Source organism: Amborella trichopoda, chromosome 7, assembly GCF_054954075.1.
Source record: "Amborella trichopoda isolate Santa Cruz 75 chromosome 7, AtrichopodaSantaCruz75HAP2 v2.0, whole genome shotgun sequence".
NCBI classification, from domain to species: Eukaryota; Viridiplantae; Streptophyta; class Magnoliopsida; order Amborellales; family Amborellaceae; genus Amborella; species Amborella trichopoda.
The window spans coordinates 16,142,449-16,166,199 of record NC_142342.1 but is presented as its reverse complement, the minus strand read 5'-3'; the positions used below and the strand labels follow the sequence as shown (position 1 = coordinate 16,166,199).

Below are 23,751 nucleotides of genomic sequence, written 5' to 3'. Positions count from 1 at the left end.
TATTTTCCTATTGAGGGTCTCAGCCTTCCCCCATAGTGCATTGGTGGCGCTTCAAATTCACCTGGTGGACCTATGAAAAATCAGGGGCAGTCACATAACTAACAGTATGAAGTTTCTCAGATTTTGTGTTTAGGAATAACCTCATCATCCTTCCTCTTATGGTGCAATATATACTTGGTATAACGATGCCCACGGCCTGACCATCACCTAACTTGTTGAGTTCCTCATCTACCGCGAGTGGAAGGTGAATTCCTGGGGGCCTGCTCCAAAATCTTGCCTAAACCCACTTTGACCATACCCCAAGCAACCTAAATATATTTTCCATTCTTACGGGTCGAAATCATTCTATTTTTAGATTATGTGGCATTGTGGCTCAAGGTTCTTGAGCTGCATTGCTTCATACCATTGTTTCAAAAAATGGTTTGCCTAGTGCCTAGGCGACCGCCTAGGCCTGCCAGGGGTGCCTGGGCGACCCTTTAGGGCTGGGCACTAGGCGTGCGCCCAATGGCTAGTCTTGGGCGGGTACCCAGGGACTATACCCACCCAAGGGCGAAAATGCCTCCTTTTCCAGGCGAAAGGGTGTTTCAAGGGAGGGGCGAGGGGGGGGGGGGGGGGGGGGGGGCGGGGGGCGGCTAGGGGTTAGGTTCTTATGTGACCTAAACACCTTTTGTGACCTTTTAGGGTGAGAAAAAACCACATTTTGTCAAAAATTGTAAAAACTATTGAAAACCTTGAAAACAAAACTTGAGCCCCCAAAAATCTGGGCCGCTGGTCATGCGGCTAGGACCCCCCGGCCGCCTAGGTGCCGCAGCCTGGCGTTTTCTGTAACATTGTTTCTCCCTCTTCTGTTTGTGCCTTTGGTAGAAGGATGGGGCGGCTTTAGAGTTTGCCAAACATTAAGGTTCTTGAAGGATCAGCTTAAACAATGGACTTGGCAGCTGTTTGATGACTTCTCGACGAAGAGGGAGGCGCTCCTTAAAGAAATCAGCAACCTCAATTCAATTGAGGAATCTTGGGACATATCCAGGGTCAAGTGCCTCAATGGGAGACAAACACCCACCTGTTTTTGCAAGATCTCCAATTGCTGAAGGTCCAATTCCATTGCCCAAAATCAAAATGGGAGGAGCTATTTACCATAATCCTCAAGATATCAACCTAATTGTAATGTAGTAAGTCAATAATCACATCTTTGCCCAAGCATAAAGCAGGTCTAGGATCCATAACCACTGTTCAAAAAGGTGCAGGTGGCCGCCTAGATACCTTGGTGGCCTTAAGGGGAGGGGTTGGGGTGGGGGCACATGTATGCTTGTGTGTGTGTGTGTGTGTGTGTGTGTGTGTGTGTGTGTATGTGTGTAGTGTGTGTCTGCTTGTGTGTGAGGCCTCGCATGAAATACTCGAAGATCTTCTTTTTTACTTATGTAGAGTAAGAGAGATAGGGCTTGTGGATCCATATTCGTGAGAGAGAGAGGTCTTGAACACTTGGATGGCGTTCTTCTTTTCCTTCTTCTAATAAGGAGAGAGAGAGAGAGAGAGAGAGAGAGAGAGAGAGTCTGTGAGAGAGAGGGACATCGCATCAAACACTTGGAGGTCATCTTCTGCGTTTTCTTCTTCGTACTTGTAAAGAGAGAGCATAATGGGTCCATGTGTGTGTTTTTTGTGTGTATGTGTGTGAGAGAGAGGCCTCGCATCGAACACTTGGAGGCATCTTCTTCTTCGTTTTATATGTAGAGAGCACATGGGTCAATGTGAGAGCAAGAGAGAGAAAGAGAGAGAGAGAGAAAGAAAGAGAGAGATAGAGAGAGAGAGAGATAGACAGAGAGAGAGAGAGAGAGAGAGAGAGAGAGAGAGAGAGAGAGAGAGAGGGGCCCCAAATAATCCATAACATTTTTTAATATAGCTTTCTTTTTTTTTCAAGGGGTTGGCACTAGGGAAACTCCTGGACCTGCCTAGGTGCCTTGGGCATGTTTGCTTAGACACCCTATGCCCCCACCCCCCCCCTTCCTCCCCACCTTGCCTAGGCAAATTGACGGCGACGATGCCTAGACAGTTGGGCGGTCTTTTTCAGCACTATCCATAACCTAAACTTCCAAACTGTAACTAGTGCAAGGACCAACTGTTTTGATTGGGAGAAGGCTGGCGATCATAGTGATTAGCAAATCTTGGGCCAGTTTGTAATCACATTGGCTTTGGGCAATCATTTCCCCCTATTTCTTTGTCCTCATAAATGGGAGTCCTCTCTGATTCTTCCCTTTCCTTGAGGGATCTCCACAAGGTTACCCCATTTCTCATTTCCTCTATGCAATCATTGTTGAAGTTTTTAGTATATCCATTTGAAACTTTTATTGTTAGAGCTTGCTCCAAGGCTTCTCCACCTCTTGATGGGGCCTCTCTATCTCCTACCTTCAATGTGAAGATGACTAAAGGTGTCAACATAAACACACATGAAAGGTCTGTACGGGGTACGGTTTGAGATCCACAGGTTTCTTGTGATACGCCTGTGATGAGCCTTAGTGGTGCAGCTATTGAGCATGTGGAATGTTATGTGATTACCTTTTGTCTGTGTGGCGTATTCGCCTTTGTGGTGATGAGGCCTGTGTGTCATATGTAAGCTCATTATGAGGGTTTAGGTTATGTTTTCAGACATTAAATGGTGTTGGCCCAAAAATAGGATCTTTTTTATTTTCAGAAATAAATAGAGCTAAGATAATATGCAAGTTGGGGTTTGAACTCAACTAGAAATATTAACAAACATATGGCATGCAACTCTTATCAAAACACCCACAAATGGTTGCTGTGAATTTCTTTAGAACTCAAGAGGGTGTACCAAAGTCACTAATTTTGTTATCCATAAAAGAATCAAAGTCCAAAATCAGTTGTAACTATTGTAAAACTCTTCTAAGCAAACCCCAATATAATTTCCAGCAATCATGTACCCATCTAAGTCATTTCAATAAAATAAAATGATGCCCAATAAATTTTCCCTTGCTCATACAATCTTTCTCAGCCTTCAAGTACTATTTTTAGATGCAAAATATGAAGCAACAGTTGGAACAAACTCACCAAATTCGTATGGATTTGCAAGCACATTTTATAGCTTTTCTGGAGTAAGAATCTTGTTGAGAATGAGTTTTCCAGCAATATATTACACAAAGGAAGACAAGATTGCTGCAAAACAGTGGTTAGTAAATAATCGAGGGAGAGAGAAACTTCTGCGAGATGCAACATGGTGTTGGGATTTATCCCCATGACACTGGAGGGCTCTCACAGAAATGAGAGGCACGTCCCTTGCACCCAGCTCACAAGGAAGCCTAAGAGAGAGAAAGAGGTTTTAGAGAGAGAGAACTCGTGTTAGGTACCCTGACCTTCCAGAACCCTTCCCATATATCGTTACACAAGAGAATGGCCAAGTGTTGCCTCTCAATGGCCACTTGTCCCTCTCTTCACTTGCCTCTTTCCTTTTCCTCCACAATAGGCAATAGTCCCTTTTAAAAATACATTTCAAGTGGGGTAAAAAAAGAAAATAAATAAAATAAAATTGGGCCCATTTTTTGCAAATATTTAGGAAACAATTTTTTTCTAACAAATGGTTCATATATGTGGTAAAATCCCTCGAAGGGGTAAGTTTCACAAACCACCGCTAGCTAGCAGTCTTTTGACTCCTTTATCCACATTGCGAGACTAGACTGGACAGTTATATTTGGCATGACTTATTGAGCATGACCTCCAGCTAGTAGTCTTCGGACTCCGTGTTCCGCACTGTGATGGCTAGCTTGGATATCCGGACAGTTGAACATGTCCTATGACTAACAGTCTTTTGACTATGTGATCAACATTGTGATGACTAAACTGGACAGCTGTATTTGGCATGACTCATTGAGCATGACCTCTAGTTGGTATGTCTTATAAACACCATTTCCACTTTGCGATGGCTAGTTTGGATAGTTTAAGGATCCTTATGGGATCATGGCATGATTCATTGTGTTGATGGTTATCACCTTTTCAGGTGACAGAGACTCCTTTGGTGATGTATGTTTCACGGTGTGAGTGTTCGATGCTTTTTGGAGGACTCCGTTATCCACATTGCGAGTACTAGACTGGACAGTTATACTTGGCATGACTTATTGAGCATGGATTGAGGATCCTTATGGGATCATGGCATGCTTCACTGTATTGATGGTTATTCACCTTTTCAAGTGACGGAGACTCCTTTGGTGATGTATGTTTCACGATGTGAGCGTCCGATGCTTTTGGGAGGACTCCGTTATCCACATTGCGAGACTAGACTGGACAGTTATACTTGACATGACTTATTGAGCATGAATTGAGGATCTTTATGGGATAATGACATGATTCATTGTATTGAGGTTATTCACCTTTTCAAGTGACAGAGACTCCATTGGTGATCCGTTATCCACATTGCGAGACTAGACTGGACAGTTATACTTGACATGACTTATTGAGCATGGATTGAGGATCCTTATGGGATAATGACATGATTCATTGTATTGAGGTTATTCACCTTTTCAAGTGACAGAGACTCCATTGGTGATGTATGTTTCACGGTGTGAGTGTTAGATGCTTTTTAGAGGACACTAGTGAGAGAGAGAGAGAGTCCATTAATCTAGAAACATATAGGTGAAGTTCATTATATGGTTGATGATCATGCAATATGCCACAACAATTGATGAGCTTGGAAATGTGTGTGGTTGATGCCTTTGAGTGGATGGATCATATGTGTAGATGAATTTGTTGTTTGAGGATGTACATCTCAAGCAACTTCTATATATCTACTAAAAGTTTGTATGATGGTTTTAGAAATATTTTGAAACAAGTGGGGTAATGTTAGAGAAAATGTGTTTTTAAATATTTGGAAAATAAGGGCCCAATTTTTATTTTCTTTTCTTTTTTCTACCTCACTTAAAATGTATTTTAAAAAAGGCTAGTTCTTTCTGTAGAGAAAAAGAAAGAGTCACGTGAAGAGAGGGACAAGTGGCCATTGAGAGGCAACACTTGGTCATTCTCTCTCTACATGTCTCTCTCATTTTCTCTTTGTGGTTATGTATGGGGAATGGTTTTGGGAGGCTAGAGCACCTTTTGCACGAGCTCTCTCTCTTTAAAACCTCTTTCTCCTCTCTTAAGCTTCCTTGTGAGGTGGGTACCAAGGGCGTGCCTCTCATCTCTGTTAGAGCCCTCCAGTGTCATAGGATAATTTACAGCATTGTGTTGTATCTCACAGTAGTTTCTCTCTCTAGGCTATTTGCTAATCATTGTTTTGTAATAGTCTTATCTTCCCTATTCTATAATATATTACTGAAAAATTCATTCTCAACAAGTTTCTCTCTCTAAAAAAGCTACAAAGCTGTGCCTGCAAATCCATATGAATTTGAAGGTTGAGAAAGATTGTAAGAGCAAGGGAAAAATGATTGAGCATCATTTTATTTTGTTGGAATGATTTGGGTGGGTTTTTTATGGGTACATGTGAAAGAACTCGTGTGATCGAGCCATAGTATATTATAATTTTTTCTTTCTTTTTCAATTCCTTTTCTTTTCTTCATGGCCTAGATCACTCGCAAGTAGTCCTTTTACAATATAATAACTTCAAATAAAATAAAATAAAAGAATACAATAGGAGTTCAAGAACTTGTAGCCATTCAAAGACCTTTCTTTCAATAACAAATAAAAGACACAATCTATGCTTGGGAATAAAAGATATAATAAATAAATATGTAAGAAACAAAAGAGGGTATCAAAGTTACCTCAACCGGGCTTCTTACGCCCTACACCGAGTCATCACTTTTCGATGGCACGCGATCTAATGGTCAACCTTCAATCTCAACCAAAAAAGAAAGTTTGGACAAGCCCCACCATGGAACATTGACCCTTGCATCATAAATCTCAAACCCTTAAGTGAACCCCCTTGATAACCTAGTTTGAGAGATATGCTTCTCTTTCTACCACAACCCTATAGACTTAACCCCAAAATGAGAGATGAGAGAAACACCATGGGAACAAGAGAGAAACTCCAGCAATGAGTAGAGAGTAGGGCGTGCCCCTGAGGCCTTTCACGAGAGAGAGAAACTTTCTTAAGAGAGAGAGATTCTAAGAGAGTGGGACGCGGCCCCCTTTGTGGGTGAGTGAGAGATGGAAAGTTGTGGTGTAGAGATTTGGGCTGGGGACAACCCCTTTTTATAGTGCTTGAACATTATTAGGGTTTCTTAGGGTTTTTCTTGGCTTGTCACTCATATGAGATTGAATATGCACCATTGATCTTGGGTGACTTGTGGGGTGAGAGAGATGAGCTCTCCATTCCATAGATGGACCAATAGGCAAGAAGTCGTAGTCCCAAATATGAATTTCAGGTCCCCCCAGGAGGCGACACCAAGGTCATCCTGACCTGATGCAGTTCATTGCTCGATTGTGCACAAGGGGTATCTCTCGCACATGCACACTCTTTATCCTGAAAGGTGGTTCGCTTTTTCGACAATGGCTATCAATGTGCATGTCGTGTGATGGTATAAATGATGAGGCTTTGGCCCCGTCTCTGACGGTCTCCATCACATACAAGAGTCACACTGTCCCTCGGCTCACTCTTCCAGGCATACTCCGACCTCATCAAGGGATAACCCATCTAAACCTTATTGGTTTATTTCTCTATGCCTAGGTTTTTCCCAACCAGACTGACCTAGCACGTTAAGCACAGTCTAGTATCAGCAAACATCGTTTGCTTAGTATGTTCCACACGGGACCACACTCCCACTGAGTTCATGTTCCACTATACAATTCTTTTACAAGCAATCATAAGGTCTTTAATGGCCACACATACCCAACAACATGATTGCTGTAAATTATATTGGGGTTTGCTTAGAAGAGGTTTATAATAGTTGCAATTGATTTTGGACTTTGATTCTTTTGTGGATAACAAAGTTAGTGACCTTTTGTACACCATCTTAAGTCCCAAAGAAATTTACGACGACTTTTTATGGGTGTTTTGATAAGAGTTGCATGTCATATGTTTGTTAATAATTCTGGTTGAGTTCAAAACCTAACTTGCATGTTATTTTAGCTCAACTTATTTCTGAAAACCAAAAAGATCCACTATATTTGGGCCAACAATTCCTGGGCCTCCACTTTTTTTGGGTAATCCTAGAATGACTCATTGGGATGGTGGTCGAGAGGCTTGAATGAAGGCTAGCAACATGGAGGGATAGATTATTGTTGTTATTATGTAGAGTCACACTAATCACTACCACGCTCTGAAATATGCCTATATCTCAGTTTTGTTTGTCTTGCATGCTAGTGGCTATCGCGACCAATCACAAATGCCTTGTGCACAATGTAGGAAAAATCAGGCAGTTCAAATAGTAACTGCCAAGTTAGATCGGAACCGGTCAATTCCGGTTTCGGCCGGTTTTGGTGAATTGGTTGGGTATTTTTAAAAAAATTTATATAAAAGCCCAAAAAATAAGGGTTTTTTTTGTAATGCATTTTTTAATATTTTAATCATTTTAGCAAAGATTGGAAATTGTTTTGGCCATTATACTTATTTTTATATTTTTCCATCTTTTTAGAAAATTTCAAAAATATCCCTAGTCACAAATTGATTCCTTAAAATCCATTTTTTTCATTAATTTTCAACTTCATTTGGATGTACTTTTTTAATCGTGTTTTAAATATACTTTTCATATTTTATTAGATTTGTTTTGTTTTTTTTTACTTTTTTTAACACTTTTTTTGACTGCCTGGGACTTGACCAGTTAGGCCAGTTCAACCGGCCAGTTTACCGGTTAGGTCGGTTGAATCTCTTCTAACCCCATGTCTGATTAACCGTTCTAGTTCGATTTTTCCTACACTGCTTGTGCAACAATGTTTTTGGTCGGGTGCGAGAGAGACACATATTCCACTTAGTCAAAAGGAACACAATGTGTAAACTTAAATGAGAACGAGAGTTAGGCATCAGGAACCATAAAAACATCAATAGCACTCTTGGGTGAGTGGTGGTAGTGCTTCACCACTCAAAAGGTGCATCTTTCGCAGCAGTTAATCCTAAATTGTAATGTCTGGACGACTCAGGCTGGCTTCCCAAATGCATAACATAGCTCTGTCTCTCAGGCACTTGGAAAGGGTTGGCAAAACACCCACCTAGCATTCACTACTTGGGTTTTCACTGGTAGCACTTTTGTTGTTAAAAGAGGGAACTGTACGAGGTTTGTGGAAGGACACTTGCCTAGGATAGGTACCTCTGGAAGTCAATTTCTTAAACCTCTACCAGATAGGTTCAGCCCCAAATGTCTCCATCTCTCGCTCTTACGAGGTGATGAAGGATCACACTATTTGGTCACCAGGGTTTAGGAGAAACCTCCATGACTTTGAAGTTTCTGAGTTTTGGGTCTTATTGGGGAGGCTAGACTCGCTTTTCATCCCTAGAAGTGGAACAGATAAAATGGTATGTTGCCCTTCTCCCACAGTTGTTTCTCAGTGTCCACTTTTTATGTCGACCTGACCCCCAACAACCAGACCCCGTCATTGACAAGGGGGGCCTGGTTTAGCCCAGCTCCACCAAAAGTTCAGGCTTTCAATGGGCGGATCTTTTCTGAAAAGGCCCTTGCTAGCAATTGGATCTAGAGGGAGGAGAATCTACCTATCCATAGGCATGCCATGATGAAATTTACCGTTTGGGTTCGTACTGCAACTGGTGTGATTAAACCAAACTTCAACAGCTGCTCTCTCGGCAACCCAGTTCTAGCCCGATCAGGGGCATATTCAGGAATTTCTCTGCAAAAACCAAACATCTTATATTGTCCCACTTGGTGTAGCCCCATTTTTGCTGAGGTCCAGGCTTTGCTTTGTGGGCTAAAACTGTTTGATAGTAACTGGGGATCCACAATATTGGTTGAAGGGGACTCTTTGAATGCGATAAATTGGGTCAAAAGATATGTGCCCCACCACTGGAGATTGGGTTTGTCATTTGATCAAATTTTTGAGCTATGGCGTTCCATGCAAGTATTCTTTTGACGCACTTGACTAGAGGCCCACTAAGATATTGATCTCCATGCCAAAGGCGGAGCCTCAGAACCAATCTCTAGATCATAAGGCCTTAAGCCTAAGGAGGAGTTCTGTCCTATCTGTGTATAATCCATTTATACACACTTAACCATTTTGCATAATGTCTGTTGCTTGCGAACTGTACATCCTGTTTATTTAATAAAGAGTTATTGTTTGAAAAAATAATATGAATATATGATACTCTTTTATATGACTAATCTGTCTGGATTAACTGAAGTTTGTTAGCAGTCCTGGATCCTCTGCGTACTTGAAACTACGGACAATCGTGTGTCATATGCTCATAAAGTTGGATATTGTTTCCTTTATCTTTGCAAAGGTGGTCGAATCCAACATACTACAAAAAATATACGAGTCTCATGTGTAAAGAAAACTTATCAAGGAAATTTACCAAACAGTGATTCTGGAATCTCCTTGTCAGCCATGAAGTTTGGAGTAACAGAATTTGTGAACCCAAAAGACCATGAGAAACCAATACAACAGGTTATCATTGAACTCACTGATGGTGGGGTTGACTACAGTTTCGAGTGCATAGGCGACGTGTCTGTCATGAGAGCTGCTCTAGAGTGCTGCCACAAGGTTAGTGGATAATACAATGCAAATATCTTGGTTTGGGGCTTCCTATGAATTTTGCTTTTTGAGGATACAAGGCCATAATAATGCAAAGCTTGTTTGCTTCTTAGGGTTGGGGAACATCTGTGATCGTGGGTATTGCAGCTTCTGGACAGGAGATCTCCACAAGGCCATTTCAGCTGGTTACTGGGCATGTATGGAAGGGAACGGCCTTAGGTGGTTTCAAGACCCGTAGTGAAGTTCCTTGGCTTGTGGAGAAATACATGAAGAAGGTTATCATCACCTCCTTAATTCTGGGCAATAAAGATGTTTTTCTTTTCTCTATCTGAAATGGTTTTTGAGTTTTCTACAGTTTATTTGCGCTGTTTGTATGGCTGTTTTAGTGGGCTTTTGCTACAAAAGAATTGCTTGGCTGAACTTGGAAGTTGGTGGCACTTAATAGTGCAGTTAGGGTGGCAGAGTTGACAGTAGTTTAGAAAATAGGTGTTTGATGGGGAGCTTGTGTGTGTGTGTATATATATATATATATATATGGGTTATATTAAGATGCTCACACTATGAAGTAATTTATCATTGTATTCAATAAATTTTGGACACTTCTATACCTTTGTTTTGTACATGGTGCATTTTTTTAAGAAGGGTATTTTCGATCATTAGAAAGGGTATGATATCATCCACATGGGGTGAGACATCACCACATGGAGCACACAAGTGGCATTTAATGCTCCATATGGGTGATGTCACACCTGATGTAGATGACATTACACCTCTCCTAATGACCAAAATATCCTTACTAAAAAAAAGCTTTATGTATAAAATACGGGTATAAGTGTCCAAATTTTGTTGAGTACAATGATAAATTACTCCATAGTGTGTGCACCCTAACATACCCCTATTTATATATATAGAAAACTCTTAAAAACGCCTATAGGATAAATTGAATAGTGTTTTGCCCCGCTATAGACATGCTATGTCAGTGGTGGTTTTGCCTTAAAAACCGCCACGGATGTACAGGAGCCGTAGTAGTTGCGGTTGCCTGTGTTTTTTTACGTGAAAAAATACGCCGTCCGAAAAAATCAGACGGCACCAAGCTTATGGGTGAAAACACTGTTCATTTTCGCCTTAGGCATTGCGTAGTGGCTTCCTATATATATAGAGGGAGGTCACAATTGCTTACAACCATCTGATGTGAAATCTGATAGCTTGGGTGTGTCACAAAGTGGTCACAATTAATCTTGACCATTGGATGTGAAGTTGGGTGGCTGCATTTATTTCATTGACCAATCTCAAAGTTCAAAAGAATTTTTCTTGAAGTTTGTGACACACCCAAGCTATCAAATTTCACATCAGATGGTTTTATGTAATTGTGACCTCCCTATTCCAAAGGTAAATAGTCAAGCTATCAATTGAGAACAACACTGGTTAGTAGGGGTAATATGGTTTAAGTGGAAGGCTCTAAAATGGCGAGGGAAATGCCCTGAACGACATAGATAAAAGTAGTGCGAAAAGATATGATGACTTATGTTTTGACTGAGGGTATGGCCCTTGATAGATTGAAATAGCATAACAAGATTCGTGTAACCGATCTCAAATAGTTGGGATAAGGCTCGGATGATGATATAGTGTCGTTTTTATAATATGCAAACACCTTTATTTTTAGAATGTTAACTTTAATAAAGGAAAATGTACAAGTACAACTGGCCCTGGGTGACCAAGGGAGCAGCCATCAAAATTGAGCTTTAGTTGACCTGGTTCAAGTGCCTGCCTTATAACAAAACGACTTACCCTAGGTGTGGTAAGATGGCATAATGCCTGCCAATTGAGCAAAAAATCAGCTGGTAAGAAGTGGTTGAGCTGTTTGTGGTTTCCAGCCACGAAGGTAAACTAGGGATCTAATGCACTTCTTGAGCCCTTCTGAGGTGGCTAAATATGACTATTGCGCTCAATCCATATTACCCAAAGAGAAGCAGATATGGTCGCCTTCCATAACAAGATGTTTGCCTTAGGCCACGGTATAAACTGAAGTATGTTGAAGAGGCAAGGGAGGGAAGGTGGGGTGATCCAAAAGAGCCCAAAAAGTTGTCAAGAGGCTCCCCAAATCTCGGTAGCCAATTTGCAGTGAAGAAAAAAGTGGGCGTTCATTTCCTCTTCCCAAAGGCACATGATGCAACGATTGGGGAGAGACATCCCTCTCCTCTGGAGGTGATCAATTGTCAACAACTTTTCGAGTGAGGCTAGCTAGTTAAAGATCTGTAGTTTTGGAGGGACAAAGGATACGACACCTTGGCTGAAATGCGGGGGAGAAGGCAGGGAAATAAGGGGAAGGAGAAAAAAGGGAGAGGTAGAAGGAAGATACTGAGAATAAGCTAAAGGCACACTGTGTCCAAATAAACCTGCCGTCCCCGAGCAAGGCAGGAAGACTGAGTGCATGAGGCCCTCCAGAAGGTGGAAGGCATCCAATTCATGGTCAAGCAAAGGTCTTTTGAAAGATGGGGATTGGGATCTGTGGTGGGACGAAATGGGGAAGTGGTCAAGGACTAAGGCTGACCAGTTACTAGCCACCCTATATAGAGTCGGGAATTTGTCTCTGAGGGGAGTATAACCATACCAAAAGTCCGTCCAATACAGCCTTCAGTTACCAGTTCTCGGCTAGAATCGTAAGTGTGGCTTGAAGTTATTGTAGAGTGGACCAAAGTCTGCCAAAAACCTAAGGATTGGCTATTGGTCTGGCACTGGGGAAGCCAAATCGAGGTGTGAAATATTTGATGTGCAGTACCTCCTACCACAAATGGCCCTCTAGGGTGAATAAGTGCCACCACCATTTCTCTAGGAGAGTGAGATTGCATTGTCTAAGTCTACAGATCCCCACACCCCAAGGGCCCTGGGCCCGGTTGAATGAGTCGATCTTGAAAGCCAAAGTATTGACATGAAGGGGGTTCGAATGCCTCTCCATCTGCAAGGTCATAAGTGATCTCTAGCATTCTCTATAGATAAGAATGCATCGGATCGACTCGATTGATATGTTGGGGGTAGATGACTTGAGATTCTGGTGACCTAGCCGTATCTACACACTTTGTCCCACCGCACCAAATGGACTTCTTTGGAGTTTCCTTCACTAGACCATAAGAAGTTTCTCATCAGTTGCTCTAAGCAAGCAGCAATGGAGGTTGGCATCTGAAAGGGACATTTGGAAGATAGGTACTTTGAAAAGGGTGGCCTTGATCAACGTCCCCGTACTTGCTGAGAAAAGAAAATGACCTTTTCAGCACGGCGTACCTCCAAACCTTGCCAAAAGAAAGAATTCCGGTATTGGAAACTCTTATGGTGGCCTGAAAATCTGTTTTAACCCGTTATTATGAAATTTCAAAGCACAAAAAATGCTGCGGATCTAGTAGATCTATAAACACTTGAAAATCTTGAAAATAGAGGGTCTGAATACTATATTCTAAAGGTCTACTATTTTTAAGATTTGAAATCCTCTTTTTTTCATATTTATATATCTCAAGGTTGAGATGATCAATTAGAGGGTTTTCCAGCATTAGAACAACATTTTCTAATGAGTTTCTGAGGTGCGTCTTACTTTAATAGTACAAGGTTGAAACCGTAATATGTATACTATGAGACGATTGATCTTTGTTACAAAGAGGTCACAATTCTCCATCATTAGTCGGAAGGCTTCGGTTGTGCCACGAAGTTCGAGAAATTTTTTTTTGAACTTTAGTCTAGTTAATGGCACACTCACAAATGCCTTATTTGAAATCTAATGAACAAGAGTAACTGTGACCTTATACTAAAGCAAATGGTCTCTTTGGATATTTTTCCAATATATATATACATATATATATATAGAGAGAGAGAGAGAGAAAGAGGGAGTAATGATCCTATGAGATCCTCCCACACCCATGTGTGTAGGATCCCAAAGGATCATCATTACATTTGGCACATATCTCTAGAAAAGTTATCACATGGGTGTGGGAGGGTCTCATAGGATCATTACGCGCATATATATAGGGCAACGATCTAAGCAACGGTTGTATCATAGTCTAATGCAACCACACTTCTAAAAAAGCATGTTTGTGGTATTTGTATGACCCAAAATTTTGTACACACACTTTCTTCATCTCAATAATCAATCCAAGAAAAAAAAGTTCAATTTGAACCCTAGATATGGTCAAAATGAGTCCCCTCCAACAACGAACCTAGACCATTCATTTGGTGAATTTCAAGATCTTAGCCTTTACAAACTCCAAATCATTTTTTTCTTTGTTAACATTGTTCATCTAATGATAACAAATCTATCTAAAAAACAGGAAAAGAAAAAATCCTTCTACGGCCTAGATCTATGCATCTCACAAAAATGGACGGCCTATATTAATTGGGCTAAAAAAGAGTATATATTTCAAAGTTTGGATCAAACAAATAGCCTTAACATTTTTTTTAAAGGTTGTTGCATCATATTATAATAGAACCATTGCATGAAATCACTGCCCATATATATATATATATATATATATATATATATATATATAAATATCTATAAATCATTTTCAAAACGAGAAAAGTCTTCCAGTACGAAAAAGAAATTTTATAAAATTTTTGTAAAAGATCATTCCTTTAAACTAAAGGGAAAAATAAAAATACCTGTTTGTTTTAACTGTGGTAAAGTAGGACGTTATAAGAATAAATGCGGAGTCAAAAGAAGATTAATTCTCTTGAACTCAAGGATAGTATTAAAAGACAATTGTATGATATTCTTTTAATAAGAGAGGAATCATCAGACAGTTCTTCTGAATCTGGTGAAGCGATGTTAATTGGAGAAGTTGGAGATGAAGAATTAATACTTTCAAGTTCCGACTCTGATTCAAAATACGGTGATCACCAAAATCATAGTGACTCTTGTCACAGTAATTTTTATAAAGCCATTATTGATATGAATGGGTTGAGTTTAAATACTCTTAACAAAAGAAGAAAAATTAATTATCAAGTTAATTGATAAAATTAGTGATCCAGAAGCTAAGAAGGAAGCTTTAGTCCAATATATAAATATGGCCAATAATACTTCGGCCTCCAACTCCTAAGCCTTCTCTTTTTCCTACCAGAGAAGACTATAGCTTTTTGGAAATTATGAGAAGAGTCCAGGACAAAAATCAAGATATAAGAAAACCCTCAATCCCAAAATTAAAGCATGATTTGAATGAAGTATAGAATGAACTTATGGCTCTAAAGACCAGAGTCAAGGTATTAGAATTAGCTACTACTTCTTCTTTTAAAGAAAAAGAACAATTAGAAGATGAAAATGAGTTTGAAAACATAATGAATGATTACCAACAACTTATAGTTCCTGAAATAGAAGATACTCTTCTTCATATAATAGAAGGTGAACCTTCGTCAACAGGAGCATGCAATGCTCTTGAAAGGGCTAAGCTAGGAGATTTAAAATATGTAAATCTTATAGATAAAGTAATTACTCAAAGATGGTTTACCCTAATAACTGTAGTGGTTAATAAGTAATTTAGTTTTCAAACCACTGCTCTCATAGACTCCGGTGCATATCTAAACTGTATAAATGAAGGACTGGTTCCTACAAAATACTTTAGCAAAGCCACCCAAGTGTTAAATATAGTTGATGGCAGCAAAATGATGATTAATTATAAGTTGTCTGACGCGGTCGTGTGCAACAATGGAGTATGTCTTATCCTAATATTCATTATGGTTAAAGGTTTAAGCCAGCCTGTGATTCTTGGAACACCCTTTTTAAACATGCTATACCTGGTTGTTACGCTTGATGAGACTGGGATTGAATCCCAAATAGAAGGGCATCAAGTTAAATTCGATTTTATCGAGCAGCCTAGGGTGCATGAGATTAATAATATCAAGAATAAGATAATTACCAAAGAAAAGTTTCCCTTTTACTTAAACGAGGAGATTAAGTATAAAATAATTGAAGAAAAGACTCAGCAGGAAGTAAGTGTGTTTAAAAACACCTTGGAAAGAGAAATAGGGTCAGATATTCCTAATGCTTTCTGGAATAGGACGCAACACATCGTTGAATTGCCTTACGAGCCTGATTTTAATGAACGTAAGATTCTTTCAAAATCTAGGCCTATTCAAATGAACAACATACTCCTTGAAATCTGCAAACCAGAGATTCAAGATTTGCTTAATAAAACACTTATCAGAAAAAGTTCTTGTCCATGGAGTTGTTCAGCTTTCTATGTAGAAAAGCCTCTGAAATTAAAAGAGGAGCACCAAGACTAGTCACAAACTATAAGCTTTTAAATAAGGCCCTTAGATGGATTAGATATCCTATTCCTAAGAAGAACTATCTTTTAGATAGACTAGTCCATGCATGCATATTTCAAAATTTGACCTAGAATCTGGATATCGGCAAATCTAGATTGGAAAATGATAAATATAAAACTGCTTTTAATGTTCCTTTTGGACATTATGAATGGAATGTAATGCCATTTAGGGTTAAAAATGCCCCTTTTGAATTTCAGAATATTATGAACGCTATTTTCAACCCTTATACAAAATTCATGATTGTTTATATTGATGATATGCTAATCTTTTCAAACTCTTTAGAGAAACATTTAAATATCTTTGTAAAAGCAGTGAAAAATGCCGACCTAGTAGTCTATGTAAAAAAGATTACTCCCTTTCTAACAAGGATCAGGTTTCTTGGTCATAATATCCACCAAGGGAGTATGATTCCAATAGAAAGAGGTATATAATTTGTATACATACATATATATATATATATATATATATATATATATATATATATATATATATATATCTATATGTGTGTGTGTGTGTGTGTGTTTGTGTGTGTGTGTGTGTGTGTAAGGTTGCAACCTTAAACAATTAAATTAAGGTGGACCTCCAAATTTTATCATAAATATAATTTGGTGTAAAAAATTCTTAAAGTGGCTTGAAAATATATTTTCATCTCTAATTATAAAATTTTAAAATCCAAAAATGGTTCAAATCAAGTAGATCTACAAATACTTGAAAATCTTGAAAATTTACGCTCTAGTTAATGTGTTGCAATATACACTATTTTTAGGACTCAAAATCTTTTCTTCCCTTTCACATTCATACATCTCAATGTTTAGATGATCAATTAGAGGGTTTTCCAACATCAAAACAACCTTTTATGATGGACTTTTGAAGTGCACCTTAATTCTACATTTTAAGGTTGCGACCTTTTATAAACTTTTTCCTTCCTATTTTCTCATGATTTCTTTTCCGCCAATGTTTTAAAAAGTGAATTTACACTCACATGTTGTTTGAAGTTTACTATAAACGCAATAGTCATGCATTCATAGATTTTAGTTTCTTTTATGAATGCAAGAAAATATAATCCATAGTTTCTTTCCATGTTTTTTAAGTTTTTTCATTGGTAATAGGTCACAAAAATATAAGAAGGCTATAAACTGCTAAATCTGAACTTAAAAGGGAAACTTTTGTTTCTATTACTTTCTACTTTCTTTTTCTCCTGTTAATTTCTTGAGAAAATCTCTTGAAAACCTAAAGTTGTAAACTTTTCCTAAAAGTCAATGGGCGAGAAGTTTTGCAGTTTTGGTTTACCAAGTTTGGACATGGTAAATTTTGGTGATGAGTAGCACAATGAATTTGGTGGGGGTTTGATCACTTGGTCTGGGCAATGGCGCTCATGTTTGGCTTGCTGGCCTTAGAGGAATTGATGGAGGTTTTGTGGTGGGCTAGCTGGGAGATTTGGTTGTGTTGGTAGAGGGTTTGGCATAGTGGTGCTGGAGGTGCATCTTGTGTTGCTCATGGACACTAGGTTGGTATTCTAAGCACTAGGCTGCCATTGTAACTGTTGGGTGTACTTTTAGTCATCATATGAGGCTAAGTACATTATGATAATTGCTCAATGAAGTGAAGGCGTAATCATGAGATAGATGTTTAACCAACACTAGATAAATGTCTTAAGAGACAGTGGATAAGATATGCAAGCCCAATGGGCACAACTCTTGAAGATATTTGCAAAGATATACTCCTAATAGGATATGAAGAATATGATATGCCCAAGACTCATCATATGAATGCCCCAATATGCCTTTAGAGTCTTGTTCGTCAGTCAACCCATACTTGTCCTAACTTATGACCAATGATAGTGAGAGGAGTCCACCATCTCAATTCAAGACAAATTCTAAGATACATATACTCCTAGGGCTTATATATGCCTATCCACATGAGGCAGATTCTAGGATACATATATACTCCTGAGGCCCATATATGCCTCTCCACATGATATTGGAGGAATATGATACGGAATGATACACTTCTTAATCTATCATTGGTCACATATGTGCATCGTGACTAACGATCGATGATAAGGGACCATCAAACCATCTTAATTTGAGATAGCCTCTGGGATGTATATAATCCAATGGCCCATATATGCCTCTCCACATGATATTGGAGGAATCTAATATGGAATGATACACTTCTTTACCCATCATCAGTCACATATGTGCATCGTGACTAACGATCGATGATAAGGGACCATTAAACCTTCTCAATTTGAGACAGACTCTGGGATGCATATACTCCTATGAGACATATATTTGGCTCGTTTTGAGTCCGATCTCTCTCATTCCTTTTGCAAACTGATCTCCATCATTTTAATCTCTCTCATTGGGCTTTATTTGTTGTTTTAAAAAGTGTTTGAAGCTTCCCATTTGAATTGATCACCTTGTGATTACAAAACCATTCTTGCACTTATCCTTGGGACAATAGTAAGTCCTCAAAAGGTCCGGTTGTGACCCGGGCATAAGGGTTCGAATCCATTGGCTTCCCCACTTAATATTGGCACTCAACTCACTGTTACAAGTCTAGAAAAGTTCTGTAATTTTTGTTTCAAGTGTTTATGTTATGTCATTTGGTTATGTAAGAGCATAAGCTCATTTCTTGTAAAAATGTCATGTTTTGTGACATAGTTTTGATTTGTGGGCAAAGATATGTATTGTGCCCCCATAAGGGGACTGTTATAGAGTCATTTGTAAGTGGTATTCATGTCTTAAAGTGTTGTTACTTCTTATTTGACTGGCTGTAATTGTTTATTTACTTGTTTAAGCAAGACCGCTTATTGAAAATTTCGAGTTATATCATCAATTTGGTTTTGCGCAAAGAACACTCTAGACTCTATATCACATCAATTGGTATCAGAGCTAGGGCTCTTTAGCGGCCCCCTTTTTGAGTCTTAAGTGAGTGTCTAGAGTCCCAAGTTAGGGACCAACGGCTGCCAAGTTGATTTTGACGAATTGCTCAAAGAAGGGCGGTTCAATGGAAACAATTTTCCGGAATGGAGGAGAAAGATAGGTTATGTCTTTCATGAAGAAGATCTCATACCTCTTCTTACATCTAGACCACCAAATCAGCCAGCCCTTAATGCCCCTCAAGTTATTAAGGATGCTTATGAAACTTGGCACCGAAAAAATCAAAATGCCATGAACATTATGTTTACCACAATGAATGAAACCTATGTTTATTTGTGTGAAAGACATAATAGACGATATGAAAAAAAAGTTTGACACTCCCAATGAGGCCAAGAGAATTTTGAGGCTGAGAGGCCTTGTTACTTGCAAGATGGATGATCACACAAAAGTAAGTGATCATTTAAGAGAGTTTAATAATTGTGTTAGGGAAGGAGAGTGTTAGGGAAGGAGAGAAAATTGGTCTCCACTTTGATCGAGTTACTATTAACACACTCTTTGTACTCTCCATTGGGAGAGTTTCGTGGCGAACTTAATGGGAAAAGATGCACCAAGCATGATCGATGACATAGCTTCTTTCATTGAGGTGGAAGCGAAAAGAAGAATGGCAATGGATGAACCTTTGGCTATGGTCCATATGGTAAAAGCTCAAAACCCACCCTCTTCTTCTACTCCCCTTCTTCTCACCCTCATTTCTTCTTCTCTTTCTTCTTCTATGGTGAATGAATGTAATGTTGGGGTGAGTGGGAGTGCTCACATTCAAAACAAGAAAAAGAAAGGAAAAGGAAAATGGAAGGGTAAGAAAAATCAAAGAGGAAAACCATACCCCCCTTATCTATTTAGCCCTTATCCTCCTAAACCCCATGCCCTCCATCCTAACCAAGCAAGTCAAGGGTCTTTTAGACGTAAGCCGCCGCCCACACCAATGATGGTTCATGGGAGGCCCGCTTGGCCATCTGGCCAAGACTTCTCAAAAGTGCAATGCTTTACGTGTAAGAAGTTTGGACAATCGCAAAAGTTTTGTAGACACCCTCCTCCACCACAAAACTCTCCCTTTTTTCCTAGGCCTAGTGTCGATAAGCCCAATGCTTATGCTGGTAGTGGACTAAGGAAAGAGAGGATTTGTGTGGTTTATGATACTTTAATTACTAATGAGAAGGTTGATGTCTGGGTGCTTGACTCTGGCGCCACCATTCATGTGGCCAACTCGATGAAAGGTTTTAGATCCTTTATTGAAGTTGAACCCGGCACCCAAAATATGGGTGGAAATCAAGCGGAAAAAGTTTTAGGAAAGGGGGAATATATATTGGAGCTCACTAATGGCGAGACTCTAATCCTTAAAGAAACCTCTATACCCCTGGAATGAGGAAGAGTCTCATTTCGGTTTCAAAGAGGAGTACGTTCGGCTTTATGCTCATGTGTAAGGAAGCTAATGTTTATGTGCATGATGGATCTATCGAAGGAGATCTTGTTTTTGTAGCTCATCTAGTTCAAGGGCTTTATCAAGTTGAAATGAAATAGGAGTTTGCGTATTTGGCTGATGATTTTCAAAATTTACTTTTATGGTATTTGAGACTAGGCCATATTAGCCCATCTAGAATGAAAATTATGATGAGAGAGGGACTTCTTGACAAAATGAATGGTGATTTACAAAACAAGTACGATGCATGCCTAGACGGGAAAATGGTAAAGAAATCCTTTGAAAAGGTCGCAAGGGTCACTAGGCTGAACTAATCCACATTGATGTATGTGGGCATATGAGTGTGCCAACCAAAGGGCACATGAGGTACTTTATTACATTCATCGATGACCACTCTCGGTTCGGACACAGCTATCTTATGAGGAACAAGAATGAGGCCTTAAGCAAATTTCAAGAATATAAAGTGGAAGTTGAAAACCTATTAGGTCAAACAATTAAAAACCTTAGGTTGGATGGAGGTGCAGAGTACACCTCCCAAGCCTTCCATGAGCTTTGTGTTCAATATGGCATTATTCACCAAACCATCATGCCTTTTTCACCCGAACAAAATGGGGTAGCTGAAAGAAGGAATAGGACCCTAATTGAGATGTTGCGAAGCATAATGAGTACCGCCCATCTTGGTTTAGAGATTTGGGGGGAGGCTATTCTAACCGCCACATATGTCCTTAATCGGACTCCCATTAAAGCGGTCTCATCAACTCCATACCAACTCTTCATGGGGCAACCTCCCTCTATTAGACACCTCAAAGTTTGGGGATGTTCTGCCCATGTTCTCATACCCTCTCAAAATAGATCCAAACTTGATCCTAAAACCATAAAGTGTATTTTCATAGGATACCCATCTCATGGAAAAGGATTGAGGTTCCATAACCCAATGAATAGAAATGTAATTGAAAGCCTTGATACCCACGTCCTTGAAGATGAATACCTTGAGAGTGATATGACCCAAAAGAGAGTAGATTTCCATGAACTTGAGCCTAACAAAGAAATTGAAAACCCTTCCACTTAGGCGAAGTGACAGAATACGAAGCCCACCCCGAGTTTTTCACTTACCTTGGAGAAGCCTATGAGAGAATTAGTGAGGAACCCGATGATGAACCTCTTTCTTACCTACAAGCCATGTCTTGTCCTGATCATAAATTATGGAAGGAGGCCATGAAAGATGAGATGAACTCTATCATAAAGAACGCATGTGAGAGTTAGTCTGCCTACCACCTAACCATAAATCCATTGGGTGTAAGTGGATATTCAAAAAGAAACTTAACTCTGAAGGGCGTATTCAAAAATATAAGGCAAGACTTGTAGCAAAGGGATAGACTCAAAAAGAAGGGGTAGATTATTTTGACACCTATTCACCCGTTGCCAAAATGCCTTCAATTAGAATAATCCTTTCCATAACCGCCTACCTTGACCTAGAATTGCACCAAATGGATGTAAGAACCGCTTTCTTGAATGGTGAGCTTGAAGAATAAATCTTTATGAACCAACCCGAGGGATTTGTGGTGAAAGGGAAGAAAAATTTAGTATACAAACTTAATAAATCCTTATATGACCTCAAACAAGCTTCAAGAAGATGGTTCCTCAAATTCCACCAAACCCTTGTACGGAATGGATTCAATGCAAATGAGGATGATCATTGTTTCAGTTACAGAACTAGTGGGTGTGGCATCACTTTAATGACCCTGTATGTGGATGACATTCTAATAGCTAGTAGCACCTTAGACCTAATAGGGGATTCAAAGGCATTGTTATCTAATAGTTTTGACATGAAGGATTTGGGAGAAGCCTCTTACGTGTTGGGAATCCAAATTGTGAGAGATAGAGCAGCCCGTACAAGTCATTTGACACAATCCACATCGCAAGAAGGTTCTTGAGAGGTTTGATATGAGTGAGTGCAAATCTATTGATACACCCATGGAAAAGAGAGTGAAATTGAGTGTCAATATGAAACCGAGTGATGATCTTCAGAGAAGTGAAATGGAAAGGGTCCCGTATAGGAGTGTCGTGGGGTCACTAATGTATTTAACTAGGGAACTAGGCCCGACCTAGCTTTTGCTCAAAGTTTGATAGGTTGTTTTCAAAGTGATCTCGGGTTAGAACATTGGAAAGCCGTGAAAAGAATCATGAGATATCTAAAAGGAACAACTGAATATGGATTAACCTATGGGAATGTGAGTGAGCTTAGAGTTTTGGGATATATGGACTCCGACTATCATGGGGACCCGGATGACTCAAGATCCACATCAGGTTACTTATTTCTGTATGGAGGAGGGGCCATATCTTGGTGCTCCAAGAAGCAAGATACAATAGCCCTATCCACTATGGAAGCCAAGTACATAGCTTTCAGTTCCGCTGTTAAAGAAGCCATATGGATGAAGAAGTTCTTGAATCATCTGTTTTACAGCCCACTCTAGCATTGAACAATTAAAATCATATGTGATAATCAAGCTGCCATAGCCATGGCAGTAGAACCAAGGTTTCATATCAAATCAAGACACATAAGAGCTCGATATCATCGTGTAAGAGAAGAGATTGCAGCTGGTGAGGTGGAAGTGGGATATATTCCATTGGAGGTTATGTATGCCAACCCATTTACTAAGGGCTTGGTTGCTAGTGCTTTCATGAGGCATGTGCATGGGATGGGGCTAAGGAGGATAACATAGTTGTTATTACTTTTTCTCTTCATTATGAGTATTTCTTTTATAGATGTGTATGAATGTTTTACATTACACTATTGTGTGTGATAATGAGATTGAGAAAGCCTCTAAAGGCCAAGTGGGAGAATGTTGGCAATATTGCCTTTCAAGGCCTTAATGCCAAGAGTCTTTCGCTTAGTGGGAGTGAGCGAGAGAGAGAGAATCTAGGTATTTTGCGAACTAGGGCCAAGATTCTCTTACCTTGAGTACATGAGGCATTGAGAGTTTACGTTTTGAGAAATCAATTTCTTAAGGAGGTGTGAGGGTTACCTCCTAGTCAGGAATTTTAATTAGACTGCCTCATGATTAGTTATGATTAGCCATGGCTTGGAGAATCTAATCGAGTAGCATAGAAACCTAGTGTTTGTTGAGAGTTGGCCTTGTATGGGACGGTCAAGACTCATGGGACATGAGTCCGTAACCTGACACAAGACCATTACATGGCATGTGCGCTTTCATTCGTAAGGGAAGCCACTATTTTTAAGTTTTATCCGGCGTAGAAGAGTCAGTACACATGTGCTTTGAGAGGACCCCTGTATTTAAGTAAGAATATGTCCCACAGGGGTGCGCCTGTAATCTATTGAGAACTCGATGATGGGAACCTCTGCCTCAAAGACTTTGTTGTGTCCAATTATGTGTCCCTGTCATAGACTGTGGAACATAGGTGCATTGGGTCAACTTGAGACATAGTGGAACA

The 23,751-nt window shown here is 39.6% G+C and overlaps 1 protein-coding gene across 9 annotated transcripts in view; it reads left to right on the top strand.

The window, feature by feature from the left end:
- The window catches only part of LOC18426014 (alcohol dehydrogenase class-3), a 64,369-nt gene that overhangs the window by 34,601 nt on the left and 6,017 nt on the right, over positions 1–23,751 (top strand). For 2 of the 9 annotated variants that reach the window (XR_016059606.1, XM_088872494.1), the window contains exons 7-8: positions 9,482–9,639; positions 9,744–9,905. The exons of 3 other annotated variants lie outside the window; for them this stretch is intronic. Coding sequence is in view for 3 of the 6 variants with exons in the window: in XM_088872494.1 (XP_088728620.1) it covers positions 9,482–9,639; positions 9,744–9,905 (320 nt within the window). In the remaining 3 variants the exon portion in view is untranslated. Of the gene's footprint in view, positions 1–9,379; positions 9,641–9,743; positions 9,906–23,751 lie in introns of those variants that run through there. 4 more of the 9 variants (XM_088872493.1, XM_088872495.1, XR_016059605.1 and 1 more) reach the window with 3 other exon arrangements.